Genomic DNA, 17,330 nt, shown 5'->3' with positions numbered 1-17,330 from the left:
TTCTTTATTATACCAAAGAGATTCTATTTTGTGGATGGGATGACAAAAATTATTACTAAATAATTTTAATACAAAGGGGTTTTTTTATGAAAGACTAGTTTTTTAAACCTCAGCTCTGGGAAGTCAGTCATCTTTAACTGCCTATCTAACACTAGGAAATAAAAAAAATATTGTAGAAAGTGGTCAGCAAGTACTAGAATGCACTAGTTTCTTAAGTAGAACTCAGCAATAACAAAAGGATTCCTGATACCCTGCTTTATATGTGGCTACCTAGACTAAACTTTATCAATAACTTTGATGTGAAATAGTCTTCAAATATAGAGGCTTTTCTTCAGATTTTAATCTCGGTGCAGAAAGAGCCGAAGCGTGGCTTACCAGACTCTGTGAACTTCACTTATGTCTAGCCTGGGGACTTGGATGATTTCACCTTTCTTTATTTGTGTTGTTCATCTGAACTGCTCTGTAAATCACTTTTAGGAAGTGTAATTCTGTCTGAAAGTCAGTGTATTGACAGTGTGTGTTCTTTTTAAGCCTTCCATTAACTCAGTCTCTGAGCATGATTCTCCCTCTTGGCCATCTTCTGTTTCAAATGTGATTGATCTTTAAATGGCAGACTACCAATGCTTATTCTTTACCTCTGGGGGAAGAGCATGTCTTGGCACCAAAATGCAAGGTGGAAAAGGAAAATAATGTGTCTTACTGTATCTTCTGTCCATTTTCATCTGCTGTCCATCTGCTTTTTATGAGCCAGATTGTGCTGCTAGCTGCTCTGTGCTCGTTAAGGTTCTTGGCAGTCATGACCCAGCATAGACTTCTGACAGTAATGAATCATCCCAAGATAAGTTGTCTTTGCCTGATGTTGCATAACTTGCACCAGCAGAAGTGCTTTTTAGCCTGTTTTTGCATTTAATGTGCAAACTTATTAAAGAGTTTTATATGTGGTGGGCTTTTTAGATCTCTTTACATTGGGTTTTGCTAAAGGAACTTTTATGAAAGACATTTTGTACTAATATTTCTGTGAAGACTTACAAAGGATTACCCAGGGCTAGTATAGGCTGTGTTGAGGAGCAGTTCCAGCAATGATGTAATTTCTTCAGCAGCAAAACTAGTGATAAAGAATCCTTTTCTCTTGTACCTGTTTCTTCTTGCTCCCTGTTAGGCCACCCTGTTGAGTCAAAAGGGGGAAGGGGAGCCAAAATTTCTTCTGTTGTGATTGAGACATCTAACAAAAAGGAATCATAACATATTCCCTGTCTCCCAAAACTTCCACTAACATTACTGAAGATTTTCAACAGTTTTTGAATTTGCCGTCTTAATACTGTAAGACACCCCAGCTTCTTAAGTTCATTCAATACTGTGTTGTCCCCTACACACCCTCAGCACATTGTTTGTATGGCTGCCCAACAAGTTGGACAAAGGTATGCTGATGAAAAATTTGCCTCTCTGTTTAGTTTGCTAGGATGTTTTTTACCCTGTCACCACCCAGATTGTGTTCAACAGCACAGGCAGATGTGCCAGCATGGAAGTGGCAGGGAGAAGGGGAGGACAGAATGTTTCTCTGGAGTAATGCTGGCTCAGACTAATTAGCAGCCTTTCAGGCTTTGGATTTACAATTCCCAGTAAGAGGCAAAGAAATCAGAAAATGTACTGTTTTGTGGAGGTGGAATGCAACCTAAATAAAGAGAAAAGGCATAAAACACATGTAAAGTGAACAGCAAGTCATGGTAGTGTTACGTGAATTATGAGGGTTTTTAGTGTGTGATGGAATTTTATTTTATGCATTTATTCAAAGTGTATGCAGGTTGGATGTTAGAATGGCAGGGAGGGTTGTGTGTGGTGGATGTGTTTCAGGCTTTTTGTCACTATATTCAGACCTATTGAAGTGTGTCAATCTAACCTTATCTATGCATTTATAACTTCAGAATTGTCCTTGAATTTTATAGTTTTAGCCTTTAAGACCTTATTCAGTACAAGAGATGAATCAGCATAAAATCACTCTTCTCACAATTTTAGGATAATTTTCAAGTGTCTAATTTTCAGATAATTTTTAAGGTTTTTTTGCATTGCTCTCCTGGTATTGAAGTACTTTCCTGAAAAAATGCTTCAGTTTAAATAGTGTCAGCATGGCTTGGAAAGAGACCTCTATAATACATTGCTCAGCTTCAAGGTCTTTGTGGATTTGCATCAGTTAACAAAATTGCTGAGGGCCTGTATAGCTGCAAAAGAAAAAGCTAATCTTTTCCTTTATCATTGCAGTCAGATGTTCCCCATTGCAATCAAATGTTTTCCGGAAAACAGATTTATGGTAGCTGAAGGGGATTTAAATAACTGCAGTTTATAAAAAACCTTTTCAACTTCAAAATTCTTTATTTTACCAATGTAGGCTTTTTTCTCCATCTGAAACTTCTGTATGAAATAAACCAACAGCTTCCATAAAAATTACTTTAATGGTTTCATTGGAAATCCAAGTAAAAATTTGAAATACTAAAATAATTGGGGCTTGTTTATTTTACTGTACTTAAATCCAAGTATTTTATTAAAAACAAGCAAACAAAAACCAAAACCCTCACTCACTTAGCTTGCAGCATATTCTGAGTTAACATTCATCTTCTATTTACAAAACTCACAATGCAAGTTATTAATTATTTTAGGTTTGGATTTTAAATTGTTATTTAACTGCAAGAGTAACAGCTTTTTCCATCAGAGTTCAATTTTCATCATGTGCTTTAATGTTAAGAAAGGATTAATTGTTCTTAATATTAAGTGAGCACTGCCTTAAGAGCAGACTTAACTGAAACTGCTGCTTTTAAATGCTGTAAATAACAGTCACTTCCAATGATTCTATATTAGCCTGTGCTGTTGCAGAGAGGCTGCTTTGGGTTCATTCACTTCTGTTTCATTACTGATTGTTTGGGGGTGGTGGTTTGGGGTTTTTTCGTGGTTGTTTGTGGGTGGAGTTTTTCAGTTTGGTTTTTGTCGCGTGCACGTTGCTCTGTCGCCAGACCTGTCGTGACCAGACTGAATTAGAATTTCTTATGCCATCTCCTATGCAAAATTCAATTTAAAACCAGTAGTCATTACCCAGTAAGATTCTGGGCACTCTCCTCAGTGGCATTGTATGCAAGATAAGTGATGCAGCCTCCTTACTTTTTACTTCCGTGCTTCCTTCCTGCCCCTTCTAGAATGGTTTTAGATTACAAGTGAAGTTTTTTCTTCCCTGGTTCTTGAACATACTCCAACGTTTAGCTCATCTTCTCTCACTTGCAAAACATTTTGCAGGGATTTGATTTTTGGTTGTGCTACTTGAAATGCTTCAAGAATGTTTTTTAAGCAGCACTTAAAATGGTGCTGTGGTTGTAGCTCTTTGAGGTGATGAATATAATGGAAACACATTATCATGCAGTGTGCAGACAGGTTCAGGTCAAGAATTTGACCATTTAATTGCCAGTTATTTTCATGGAACTTGGCTCTACTAAACTGTTTAAGTTCAATCCATGATGTTCCACTTCAGTCACTTTTTTGAACTTCTAGTAAAACAGCATTTTTGCAGGACATCAATGATACTTTGTAATGCAAACAGCCATCATGATTAAGATAAGCTGTTCATTCAGTCTGCTGTTATTATTTCTTGATTCATGCATGTCTATTAAAGACCTGGTATAATCTTATAGCTTTGTTAAACTCTCATTACCACAGGGGAGATGACTTGCTTCAGAATATTTGACAGTTAAAGAAAATCATGCTACCCTTATTCCTTGTAACACATCTGAAAAGTTAAATCACATTGCCTTTGTCTTTTCAGAGAATGGACCTTGGAGAATGCCTGAAAGTGCATGACCTGGCATTAAGGGCAGACTATGAAATAGCATCCAAAGATCAAGATTTCTTCTTTGAGCTTGATGTATGTATTTTGTCTTAATAGTGGAGAGAAAGCATTAGTTTGTGTACTTGGGTGGATAAACTGAGCAACAGATTTTGTGTTACAGACTGAAGGAGGACTTATGAAAAGCAATTTTATAAAGAGGCAGAGAAACTTTTGTCACAGTTACATGAAAGATACTTGCCTCTTCATGATAATATGCTAATTTGGTAGTCATCTCTAGGAGAACTGTTAACAGCCTCTCAGAGTATGATAAACCTGAGTGCTGTCTTAGTTTTGTCAAATAGCAAGTTTTAAATTCTACACTTAACAAAGAAAGTAATTTGATATTGCAGATAATAAATCATATACTGTGTCTCCATACACTGTAGTTTGTTTTGAACTCCCAGCTAGGAAGTTAGTCTTTGCTAGGACAAAAGGGTTTGGGTTTTTTAATTCTTATTTGGAGGGATGGTTAATATACCTGCTTAAACCCTAGTGAAAAAAGTTTCAGTATTGCTTGTCACAGCTGGATGAAGTGATCCTAAATAGCCTTCCAAGAAATTTAATGCCACTAGAAATACTCACTACTGCTTCTTCTTCTGTCTTAAGACAGATTCACTTCCAAAATTCTGCAAATACTTAGAAACTATGGCAGTGTGTAGATTATAATTTTTTAACCATCTCTATGAATATGTGTGATTAGTCAGCATAAACCGGTAGATTATTGTTTCACTAATCACTAATTAAAACTTGTGAAAGTGAAGCCTTAATAAACTGAAGAATAACTGAAGCTAATTTATTAATATTTTGACAGCATTGATCCTTGTTCTTATTGATGTTTTAGGCAATGGACCACCTGCAGTCATTTATTGCAGACTGCGACCGGCGGACAGAAGTGGCCAAGAAAAGACTAGCAGAAACCCAGGAAGAGATCAGTGCTGAAGTTGCAGCTAAAGTAAGCATGGCAGACAAGTTATTGCTTTTTTTTTGGAGGCCAGTTTTTCTAAGGAGACAGTTTCAAGTTTTGAAAATACATCAAATCTGAGAATTCCTACTGAAGAAGGGGGGAAAAGTAATACATTTTTCCTGTCCTTCCTAAAATTGCCTTTTAAGGCACAGAAGAGAACAGAAGGAAGAGACCTCTCTGATATTTTTGACCTCAGGAAACTTGGTTTTGAATTCATGTTAGTAATTCTTACACTTTTTGATCCAGCCTTCCTCTATAAAGTAAACAAAATCAATATCCTTTTCTCTATATCTTTTTTGAATGAAAAACCTATAATGTTTCTGTGCATATATGCAAATGCTAGGAGAAATGGTTGTACAAATATTAATTTTTCAAGACTGTCTTGGATAAGTGTAAATTATTTGCAGTTTGCTGAACAAAATCCTTTTTCTGGAATTTTACATAGACTTGGTAACTCAGCCTTTTTCTATGTTCTTTGCAGAGAGGCATTTTCTGTTTTAGTTCTAACTGGAGAAGTTCTCTCTGTGTGTTTCTTTTAATTCTGTCCTTCTAATTTTTCACATCATAACTCAGTAGTAGTTCAGATTGTTTTCCATAATTAAAAGTATTTCCTGTGTTAAGCCTTTTCTTGTCTTTCAAGGCTGAAAGAGTTCATGAATTGAATGAAGAAATTGGGAAACTGTTGGCCAAAGTAGAACAGCTCGGAGCTGATGGGAATGTGGAAGAATCTCAAAAAGTAATGGATGAAGTGGAGAAGGCTCGGGTAAAGAAGAGAGAAGCAGAAGTAAGTTGATTGTGTAAGGATTGGGGGATGGAGAGGGCAGGGTCAAATATTAAATTGCTTGGCCTCTGTGTAGTGCAAGACATCTCTGTCAATTCCTCAGCTAACTGCTACATATAAAACTAAAGAAATTGCTTTGTGGCATCCAGTTAAAGTTTCTGCCCTCGATATACTCCTATACCATTAAAATTGTACTTCCTTGCACAAATGATGCATTTATCTTAGTTGGGCTGAGTTGGTCAGTTGTATCTGTGAACACTAGCTTTGTGGCTGTGATGGTTGCACCTGGTTTGGTCTCATGGCTCTTGCTATGGCAACCCTGTTGTAACCTCATGCTGGAAGGCTTCAGTGGAGTGGTCCATTGTCTTCACTAAAAGAGAGTTCATGGCTTGTGTGTCAGGAAAGTCAGAATGATCATGGTAATGTTCACGTGACAGAATTCACCAAGAGCTCTTCCATATCGTATTACACAAGGATACTGAAATTTCTGGAAACCAGTATCTGCAGCTGTTTCAATAGTACCAGAAGGATTGCTGGCAGTCTTGCTGATCTATCATCTGAATGTCTTTAGATAAATTTTGCTCAGATAATGTGTTCAATTACTGTCTAAAAAGCAGGTAAATTTCTCAGGAAACTAATGCTGTTTTAAATGGTATTCAGAATTAAAACTAGTGTCATATTTTCATAATACATCAACATAGTAATTGTAGTGTTACTGTTTATTCATTGTTGTACATGAAAAAGTACATCATCCTTCTATATAATATAAAGGTAGTAATTACCCAACTTTTTTTTTTTTTTTTTTTAGTTTGCAAAAACGGTTGATGTCCTGCTTTTAAATGTGTTCAGTTTTCACAATAAGGAAACATGCCCTGTATCTTAGTGATACACTTAAGTATGAATAGTGTGAATTAACTAAAGGGTGTTCTGGTGTACATTGAATTTGGTTATTTGTAGTGTATCTTCAGTGAAGTGTCATCCTTTTATGTGCATTTTGAAGTAACAGCAAATGTTTTTCTTTTCTAGGAAGTATACAGGAATTCTATGCCTGCCTCCAGCTTTCAGCAGCAGAAGCTACGGGTTTGTGAAGTGTGCTCGGCTTACCTTGGTCTTCATGATAATGACCGACGACTTGCTGATCACTTTGGAGGAAAACTACATTTGGGATTTATTGAAATAAGAGAGAAGCTTGAGGAACTCAGGGTAAATAATTCTTACATTTTTTGTGTGTGCTCCTACTTAATTATTTGCCAGGCAGCCTTAATGGAGTATTTCTTTCTCTGTGTGTGATTTTTTTTTTTTTCATATCTCTTTAAACTTTGGGAGTTCATTAGCCTAAAACCACTAAATATTCTAATTTAGCATCAATTACCTGGATAGTGACCTCTTTTGCACTGAGGTAGATTAAAACACACATTCAAAGTAATGCATCTTGGGAGCTAAGAACTTGAATCTCTTTTTAAAATAGAGAACTGTATTTTGAGTGAACAACAGCAATGTTGAAACATATTTAGCAGTTATAGGAGATAGCCAAATGAACTTTGGTTTGAGCCAGATGATTGACTAAAAGTAATAAGGAGATTCTTGACAAGAGCATGCAGTAAGGAGGATAATAACACTTGGAAAAGTTTTCAAAAAATGTAAAGAAATGCTTGGAACTCAACTTGCTGTATAATGAATGACTAAAACTCAAATTGTCTATTTTACCTGGACAAAGATTAAGAAATTATTTTGAATAGAATCTAGCAACTCAAGGCTGTAGCTATCCAAAATGGGAATACCAAATTATGTATATCTTGAAGTCAGAAATAATTGCTATGGGGATGGTGCATGTTCTCTGTAGCTCAAACATTTGAAATCCAGTTGGAATATTATAACCTATCTTGACCAGAAATCATATGCTGGGAGAAAGACTTACTGGAATGATATTTTGGACCTCTGGTTTTCAAGAGGATGGATTTGAACACTGATGCCATTTATGACCTTAATTTATGACAAATTATGGAGTTCATAGTTCAGTTAAGCAATTTAACTGTAGAAATCAGCAAAGACAGTAGCTAAATTGGTTTAATTCCTCAGAGCAGGAATTGCTGCTACTGGATTTGAATAAATGGACTGGTTTATGTTCTGTAATATTCCAGCTGTCTTGCATGGATACTGAGACTTGCCCTTTGGAGAGCCAACTCTTCCTGTTGATGTTGCCAATTCAGGCTCCTAACTATAGCTGGTGTAACTTAAATCTTAGATTTAAGCCTAGAACAGGTCATGTGTACTTCCTCTGATCCCTCCATGAAATTATGCAAAGAGTCACTTGAACAAGAAACCTTGCTTGTAGCTAAATTGCTGATGTTGTAGAACGAAATATAGATATAATTTGACAAAAAGGGTTGAAATAACTAATTATTTACATCATTTGGAAAAAAATATGCATGGATAACTATTTCACATTCCCAAAGCATCAATAAATTAATCTTTCAAAGTGCTTTGCTGATAAAGAAAGAAAACAATAACTATCCCCTCCTTCCTCAGAGCTCTCCTCAGAGATCTAATCAAGATGCTGCTGGGGCAATTCCACCTCTCAGAAGAAGGTCTTTAACAAAGAGTTGAATTTCTTGCATCATGTCCAGAAGGTGGCAAGACTTGGGTTTGGCCAGATCTCCAGTTGTGAGTTGCACACCTGAGGGCCCTCTACTGAGCGTGCCTTGTCCCCAGTAGTAGTGAGTTCACCCTGGGGGCTATCAGCTGAAGCATCTGCTCTAACTTTATCCCACAGTCATAGTACAGAAACAAGTAGCCTCAAAACTTAGGTGTTGGCCCAACCAAGTCCTTTAAGAAACAATTAACTCTCCCACTTCTGATTGCTTTCTGCCTTTCCCCAGTGTCCAAAATATGATAGGATTGGCATGAAAACTCTCACATTAAAGGCATGACTTACTGTTCTGAATTCCCCTTTATTAAAAACTTAATATTTAACTGCATATTTCAGGTCTTCATGTAACACCCATGTGCAGCTCTTCTGCAATAACTTCTGTTTCTTCAAGAAAAAAAATAAAATATATGTATATATCCTGAGGAAGAGAGTGGGAATAATATACACAAGGGAAAGGGGATATGCCTGAGGGAAAGAACTGAATGTTAACTGTCTAGATTATTTTTATAGCACCTTCATGTGAAAAATTTTTTAATATAACTTAATATATTCTTTTACTTTCAGAGGATTGTGGCTGATAAACAGGAGAAACGAAATCAGGAACGTCTGAAACGTAGAGAGGAGAGGGAAAGAGAAGAAAGGGAGAAACTAAGGAGGTAGGGATCTGTTTTAATTGCATGTACATTATGACCTATTTATGTTTAATAAGAAAACTGATACAGTTCATACACACTTCTAAATAGGCAGAATTGCAATAGTTTGCATTTCTTGGAAACTTAAAAGGATTGAGACCGAATTTCATTCTAAATCTTAAAACATGGAATTGTTCTCATAAAAAGCATTTTTAAAAACTGCTGATAGTATTGTCTCTAGAAATTTGAACAAAGGGCCTTTGGGTAATTTTCAGGTGTGTACCTTGTTTTGAGACCTGACAGACGTGAGCTTGCATGCATATGAGTGCCTTACATCTCTTAACAATTTCCTTCAGAGATGTTTGAAATTTTTCTTACTGGAAGCAGTTCAGTGTATGATTAAGGAAGGCAGTTCCCTGTTCTTCTATGGAATAGTAGCTTCCAGGCCTGGTGGGGCTGGAGTGGAATGGAACCTGAGTTGCAGTTCTCTTGACATGTTAAGTTTCAGAGGTTAACAGTGAATTTCTGAAATCTGTTGCAGTTTGGTACTATCTGCCTATCAGGAAATCTGGGAATACTGACTTCCCCTGGAAACTTTTTCTGTGGGAGGGATGTAAGTTAAAGAGCTGGTCAGATAATCTTCTGGGCTTCTAGTAGAGTTGTCTCAATAATAAATTTTAAAAGACCCAACCAACATAAAACAGGGATGTGTTTCCTGATAGACGTGTTACAAAGATGTTGACATCAAATAAAAGGCCTTTAAATACTTGCTGCTAAAGCAAGAAGTACAATAACAGGTCAGCTAGTCCGGTTTATTATTACTAAATTGCACTTTATTTGATAGTGAGATTCTCTTAAGAAAAATTACTATTTTCCATTTATTTCAGGTCCAGATCCCACAGCAAGCATGCCAAAAGGTATATAAATCTGCAGACAAGGAATACCAGCGGTGAAGTTAGCCTTTCACAAGCTGGAACATTTTAAGACTGTCTAGCACTGTTAGTTTAAGATGTCCATCTTTACAAACAAAGCTTTCTGTTACATAGTCATCTCTCTGTGTGTTTGTACACTATTTATCACCATGCTACTCAGTTTATACATCTACATCTATTTTGTGGCTATTACAATGCAGCTTCATGTCCCAAGTAACTCTTAAAACACAGAGAATTGGTTTTTCTTTACAAAAGCTTCTGGCTAATACCTTTTAGTGAAAGCCCATGTTTTCAAAATCCCTAAGCACCAGGTTAACTCATCAGATCACCCATGGATAGTATGAGTGTAGTTTAAAATCTACACAGTTGAAGGTCACCAGTGAGGTATGATTCCAAAGTGATTTGGACAGGGGAAAAAAAATAAGAAAATGCCAGATTTGTGTAGTGTTTAGAACCTTCCAGATTAGTTTTGTTGTTGTAGCTATGGGGAACAATATAGTCTGGTTTTTAAAGAACATCATAACACAGATTCTGGCAGATGATCCCTGTCACTGCATCATTAAGTTCTTCTTTCCCTGATACAGATACTAGTTTTAAAATGTAAAAAGTAGATTTTTTCATATTTTTATTTGCTTTCAGGAGCCTGAATTTGCTATGCTGTAGCCATACAGTCGTGAATTAACTATAAAATTGTCTGCATTAGGCAAAAAGGAGTTTGTATTCTTTCTGATGTTGCTTTCCCCTGTCTGTTTGCCTGTGAATCAGACACTGCAATGGCTGTGAACACTGCAGGCCATTCATTCTCTGTACAGATGTGCTCCCACATAGAGTGTGTAATGTTCACAGCACTCTGGTGAGAGTGGCTGGGTGAGAGCAGCGTGTGCTGAAAGCCCTCTCTGTTCCTAGGTCTAGGTCCCGGGACCGCCGCAGACACCGCTCTCGCTCGGCCTCACGGGAACGCAAGAGACGGACTCGATCCAAATCCCGCGAGAAACGGCACCGCCACAGGTCCCGCTCCGCCAGCCGCAGCCGGAGCCGCAGCCACCATAGAAGCAGGCACAGCTCCAGGGAGAGGAGCCGAGAGCGCAGCTCCAAAAAGAGGTGAATGTTGCCCTAGAAATAAATGGCTTTTCCCAACACACAATGAGAATTTTCATACTAAATTGAGTTTATGCTTACCACTTAGTAATTTCAACACATTTTGAGTCTGTCTCAGATTTCAGTTACAACTTCAGCATATTTATGATTTGACACACCAGCGTGCTTTATTCTCTTTTTTGTTTTAATATATCAATAACAGAGTTATATATTATTTCTGTTTTGGATGAGTGTTACAGGGTATTTGTGTCAAGTTGATACCAGTTTCATGCAGCATAGGAAGTGAAACAGCTGATTTTCATTTGAACCCAGGGATATCAGCAGTCATCTTACTGTCAGTGCATTCAGGTTTTCCCTTGGGCTCTCGTTCCCAACACCCATCTGTTGTGAACTGCACCAGATGAAAGTAAGTTTAGGTATGTCTGAAAGTAAACTGCATCTGAAGATTGTGCTTTGCAAGGATCTCTCGTGGAAAGATTACTGCAGGGGGCAGGCTGGGGCTGTTGCTTTTGAATGATTCAGTTGTTGTCTGCTCCTGAGGATTGGCTGACTTGTTTACACTAATGAGGAGAGCATAGCTTGAAAGACTTGGGATTGCACAGTGTGGCATACTTCGAGAGCAGTACAGTGAAAGGGTGCTCAGTCTTAAAACCCTGAGACTGTTCACCTACAAGAACATAAAAGGTCAGGTTTTGAAGTGGCCACACATGTGGGGCTTATAGTTCAAATTATTTCAGGAGTTAAATCATAGTTACTTCTGCAGGGGACTTGGGCACAAGGTACTTGATGAACAGTTGAACTAGATCCAGGATGAAGTTCTTATTTGGCATGTAGCTTCTTTTCTTCTGTGACACGTAGTTTGTGGAACAGGGTAATGCCTGTGGATCCCAGTGTTTTTTGCAAGTACTAAGTCTTGCAAAACACTACATTCTAGGGGAAGTAATCTTTCCAGATGAGCAACTAATGTGAAAGTTCGCTTCTTTGTAAGCTTACAAAAGGAAATTAGTAGAGGATTTTGAAAACCTTAGTTTTAAAGCTTGGAGGTTAAGTGATAGTAACTTTCTGTAAGGGGAGAGAGTACAGTCTCATGGTCCAGAGTACCAGATTTTTTGACTAGGAAATGATTGGCTAGCTGTTAAAATTTTTCTGTAAAAATCTGTATGAAAACATTTTGTGATTGCAGTACATGATAAAATACAGATGGAGTGTTTTTCAAAAACAGACCTAAGTGCATCTGTAAGGGAATATAGAGGAGAATGTCTAATCCATTTTTCTCCCATACAAGTAGCTAATTTAGTTTAAAACTTATCTAGTTCATTTAAAAAACAGGTCTTTTCTGTCTCCATCATAAAGGTTTTGAAAATGCCTATTTATCTATATCTAAAAAGAACACTACCCCAACCTTTCAAAGTCACACAAAGGTTAATTCTTATAACAAAATATGGTCGTAGAACAGATTCCAGATTTGGTTTGTGTTTGTCATATAGAGCCTCCCTTCCAGAATTATGCAAGTTCATTTCCCGCTACTTTTAAGCAAACTCCTGTTTTTATATGTGTTTTTTAAGTTTGTAATTTATAGTCTGAGAAAGGCTAGACGCTGTTCTTAAACTAGAGACTGCAAATGAGAAATTTCCACTCCACTCCAGTTAATGTAAACTTGGGGGTGGAAGCTGAAAGAGATGTAGTCAAGCACATTGAACTTAATCTGGGCTCTGTAATAAATGTAGATAAAAGACAAGTACTTTGAGGTAGGATTTAAAGTAGGAAAGGGAGAAGGGTAGAATGATTTGGTGTCTTCTCATACACTTCTGTTTATATAAATGTAAAGCTGGGCTGGAAAAAGAAGAAAAATATAAAACCTAAGTGCTGATTGATAGCTACCAGTTCATGTCTAACTTGAATTCTCAAATGCACTGCACCTTTCAGATCCTCTAAAGAAAGATCTTCCAGAGACAAAGAGCGTTCGAGAGATCGCGATCGAACATCCCGCGACAAAGACAGAAGCTCGAGGGAGAGGTCGCCGCGGGATTTCAAAGACAAGAAACGTTCGTACGAAAGCGCCAACGGCCGCTCGGAGGAGCCGAGGAGCTCAGAGGAGCGTGAAGCAGGGGAGATATAACTGGCTGTATATTCACCTGATCTCTAGCTTCCTATGGAGTTGCATACTTTGGTTTAGTTTACAGTTGTTCAAAGGGACACCAGTGAGCAGTTCCAACACTGATACAACTAGGGTAGATGTACAGTATATAAAAGTGGTTATAACAAAGTCAGAATTAAACCCCATGAATTAATGGTGCCTAAAGCTGGGTCCTGGACTTCCACCAAGTTGTAAAACTTTTCTGAAAGATTTCTCTCTATTCAGGACAACAGTTTTATGTACCAAGATGCAGATCTCAATGTTTTTAATCTCCTTTCCAATACAAGTTAGTGAACAAATTGTATTGTACTACTTGCCTTGGGTGCTTTTGAACCTTTATAAATTCTCCAATTCTGCTCCAGTCAAAACAGCAGCATTGAAAGGTTGTATTTGGGGGGATTTTTTTTTGTTTGCTTTTTTGTAAGAGGGTGGGTGGATGGATATTAACTTTAAGATTATGTTCCCAGTGTTGGGTTTTATTTTTGTTTGGGATCCTAGGAGTTGATTACAGTGGGAGCATTTAGACAGGAATGTGTGCTGGAGAAAGCGGAAATGTCTTTTTACAGTGCCTACTTAGACTTGGAAATTGAACAGCTGTTGCATTACATCTTTTTTATTTCTACTTAAATTTTGAAATCAAAGCCAGTCCCATATCTGTACCATTTGATTGGTATGTGTTCAATATATTTGTTTTTTTTCCAGAAGGACTCTTTCTGCTTTTTCTTGTGGAGTACATCTTTAATTGTATTAAAACAAACAAAAGAACCAGCAAAAACAAACAAAAATTAAGAACAAAAGAAATAAAAAAAAATTTAAAAGAAACCATATTGTCCAATAACTTAACAAGGATATTCTGGTCTGTTAAGGTGGTTAACTGGCAGTTCAGTCATTTTAAAAATATCTGATTATTAGAATTTTTAACGTACAGATGTGCTCTAGGAGAAGCAGTCATTCCTCTTGCAGTCCTGATTATTCTAAAATCTTCAAAAGCAGAAACATGTGGAGACAGAATCATAGAGCATTTTGGGTTGGAAGAGACCTTAAAAATCATCCAGTTCCAACCCCCTTGCTGTGGTCAGGGACACCTATCTCTAGTCCAGGTTGCTCAGAGCCCCATCCAGCCTGGCTTTGAATAGTTCCAAGGATAAGGCATCCACAAGTTCTGTGGGCAACCCCTCACTACCCTCACTGTAAAGAATTGATTCCTAATATCCAGTCTAAATCTACCCTCTTTCAATTTAAAGCCATTCCCCCTTGTCCAGACACTACATGTCATTGTAAAAAGCCCCTCTCCATTTGTAGGCTCCCTTTAGGTACTAGAACATTCTGTAAGATCTCTCCAGAGCCTTTTCTTCAGGCCGAACAACCTGAACTGTCAGGAGTGGTGCTTAATCCCTCTGATCATCTTTGTGGCCTGCTGTGGACCCACTCCATGGTCCATGTCCTTGTCGTGCTGAGGATCCCAGAGCTGGATGCGGCATTGCAGGTGGGGTTGGTGGGGGTCCCACCAGGGCAAAGCAGAGGGGCAGAATCCCTGCTCTCACCCTGTTGCTCACACTGCTTTGGGTGCAGTCCAGGACATGTTTGGCTTTCTGGGCTCTGAGTGCATGTTGCTGGGTTGTGCCCAGCCCCACATTCACCCCAAGTCCTTCTCAGCAAGGCTGCTCTCCATCTGTTCATCCTTCAGTCTGGATTTGTGCTTGGGATTGCCCTGGCCCAGGTGCATCAGCTTGTACTTGGCCTTGTTGAACTTCTTGAGCTTTGCAGGAACCCACGCCTCAAGCCCGTTGAGGTCCCTGTGGATGGTATCCCTTTCCTCCAGTGTGTTGACTGCACCAGCTTGCTGAGGATGCCCTTGATCCGAAGGGGTTGCTGTCTGTTCTGTTGGATTTAAAGTGCTTTGGGGTATTTAAGCTACTCAGATATGCCCCTACTCCCACACAGTAGAATTTAGACGTTGGTAAATTTTCCTTCTTGTGGTCACACCACTGAGTTACCTAATAGTGATGCTTAAGAGCAGTGTTTGTAATGCTCTGTTGGCATTTCCAGCAGGTTCTGCAGCCTGTCTCTCCCTAGTGCAAGTGCCTATGACCGCCTGCTAACATCCTTGTGTAACACCATTCACTCTGTGCATCCCTCCTCAGTGTCATTTCTGTAGCATCTTTGGTATGGTCAGAGCACATGGGTGATAATCCTAACACTGAAGATAATTTAGCAGTGTATTGACTGGCAGTGAAAGCTAGAACAGGACATTTACACCTCTGCAAGGACTTGGATCCAGCACTGCACATTCCACTTTGAATTCACATCATTTTAAGCTGCCAAAGTGATGATGACTAACTACTTAACCATTTATTTATTTATCCATTTGAATTCTGAGCATGAGTTTCCTTCCTGGGACTGTTTCTTGATTTCCTGGATGGCCCAGGTGTTTGTCTGTCTGCTATAGCCAGAGTCCAAGAGCTTGAAAACATCTATCATCACACAGTTGTTAATGGAATTCTAGTGGTGTGACAAAAGGTGACCAGTCATTTCAAATATATCTTACATAGCACAAATGCCAGTGATTCTTTTGGAATTCCTTTCTGGATTATATTCCAGAAATACTCAGGACCTGTCTCTGCCTGCAGCCAGCAACTAGAAATTTTGTATTATAAAAAGTGGGAGGAAGGGAGGGTGGGTGAAACTTGCGTACTGTGACAAAACAGTGCCTAGACTCCATGCTAGCAAATTCTGGATAATATGCTATCCATTTTACAAATGGCTTTTAAATTTAAATTGCAGAAGGGAGATTGGGTTTGGGCCTTCCCTTATGTAGAGGAAGTACCACACTTAATGTTAAGCAGGAAGGTATCTCTGATTCCCTCATAAAATAATCTGAATTACTTGTGAAAATACAGGACTGAAGTGCAGTTGGGAAGAAAAAATTAAGATGACTGATGAAACACACTTAGGATGCAACAGATATGGAGCATCTATCAGAAGAGGAGAGTTGTGCCTAAATATGGATCTTCCACTCATCAGAACCCAATGACCTTAATTTCCAGGACTGAAAAACTGAGGTATTCATCACCTGTACATTTCCTGCTGGACAGCTAAAGTGTGGTATGGACTGACCTTAGTCTTCATGGTTAAATAGATTGTGAAATGGAGCTCTTGAGGGAACCTAGGGGTGCTGTAGATGAGCATCAGCTTTTGAGATCTTGGAAATTTTGCTAATGCAGTTGTAGCTCTATAGCAGTTGTTCTCAAACTGAAGATGTACAAAATGAGCAGAAAAAGTAAATAACTGATTTAAAGTGTTTGAACTGCAATGAACCTGCAAGCATCATTCCCATATCTCATAATCAGTCTGGATTAGTCAGGGGAGTACAAAACAAAAAGGTTAAGATGCTAAGGAGCTGGAGAATGGCATATTGCCAGAAATGAGCCTGAACATGGAATGGCAGAATTGGTTACTTTGAAAAAGCCCATCAAGAACATCGGATCCTCCCATTAACCCAGCACTGCCCAGCCCACCACTAAACCATGTCCCCAAGTGCCACATCTTCCTGCCTTCTGAGTACCCCCATGGATGGCAACTCAGCCACCTCCCTGGGCCGTCTGGCTCCGTGCCACCACAGCCTGTGTGTTGCTTTTCCCACTGCAACAGGAGGAACCACGCAGTAAAATGGTGACATTTCCAAGCCAAAGCTTGGCCTAGTGCCACTGGATCCCATTACCCAACATAAGACTTGCCCGTGGAGCTGCCAGAGCCTCTGTCCCCATGCCTTCCATCAGCTGTTGCATCTGGGAGTTCCCATCCCATTGCTTCAATGATAGATAGCCCTGCCCGGGAGCCCCTCTCCCCGTCTAGCGTATCTTGCACCACCCATCCCCAGGGGGAATGGGAAAAATAGGTAAACTGGCTCTCTAAGCCAGTGCAAAGTGATGACTGAGCAAATGTTAAATCAAGCAGGGATTATCTATGTAGCAGAAGAGAGAATGGTATCAAGACTTGACCCCTGGGGCCAGTGCAAGGCAGCCGAGGGCTTAGGTGGCTACATCCAAGCAGATAGGTTAAGCTGTATGGGCACAGAAGTTGGATGTTGTAGTCAGCATTAAACTAAGTCTAAATGCAGAATGAGCCACGGTTCAGAGGCATTGGCAGCGTACAGAGTGTTCTGTAGGGGCGTGCACCACCTGATAACCCCTCCTGTTTACTGTTCTCTGTCCCACATTTCACATGCCATCTTCCTCAGTATCACTTTCCTTTATTCCAAGGCAGTAGAG

At 38.9% G+C, this 17,330-nt stretch overlaps 1 protein-coding gene across 3 annotated transcripts in view; it reads left to right on the top strand.

Moving 5' to 3' along the window:
* LUC7L2 (LUC7 like 2, pre-mRNA splicing factor) overlaps positions 1–13,763 on the top strand; it is a 29,901-nt gene extending 16,138 nt beyond the window's left edge. For 2 of the 3 annotated variants that reach the window (XM_005488707.4, XM_026794556.2), the window contains exons 3-10: positions 3,803–3,901; positions 4,707–4,817; positions 5,470–5,613; positions 6,637–6,813; positions 8,825–8,916; positions 9,780–9,809; positions 10,731–10,925; positions 12,849–13,763. In XM_005488707.4, coding sequence (XP_005488764.1) covers positions 3,803–3,901; positions 4,707–4,817; positions 5,470–5,613; positions 6,637–6,813; positions 8,825–8,916; positions 9,780–9,809; positions 10,731–10,925; positions 12,849–13,041 — 1,041 coding nt within the window. In that variant the 3' untranslated portion in view covers positions 13,042–13,763. The remainder of the gene's footprint in view (positions 1–3,802; positions 3,902–4,706; positions 4,818–5,469; positions 5,614–6,636; positions 6,814–8,824; positions 8,917–9,779; positions 9,810–10,730; positions 10,926–12,848) is intronic. The other variant, XM_005488708.4, reaches the window with a different exon arrangement.
* The last annotated feature ends 3,567 nt before the right edge of the window (positions 13,764–17,330 follow it).

The sequence above is a fragment of the Zonotrichia albicollis genome, chromosome 4 (genome assembly GCF_047830755.1).
Source record: "Zonotrichia albicollis isolate bZonAlb1 chromosome 4, bZonAlb1.hap1, whole genome shotgun sequence".
Classification (NCBI taxonomy): domain Eukaryota; kingdom Metazoa; phylum Chordata; class Aves; order Passeriformes; family Passerellidae; genus Zonotrichia; species Zonotrichia albicollis.
This window is presented reverse-complemented; position numbering and strand designations above follow the sequence as displayed.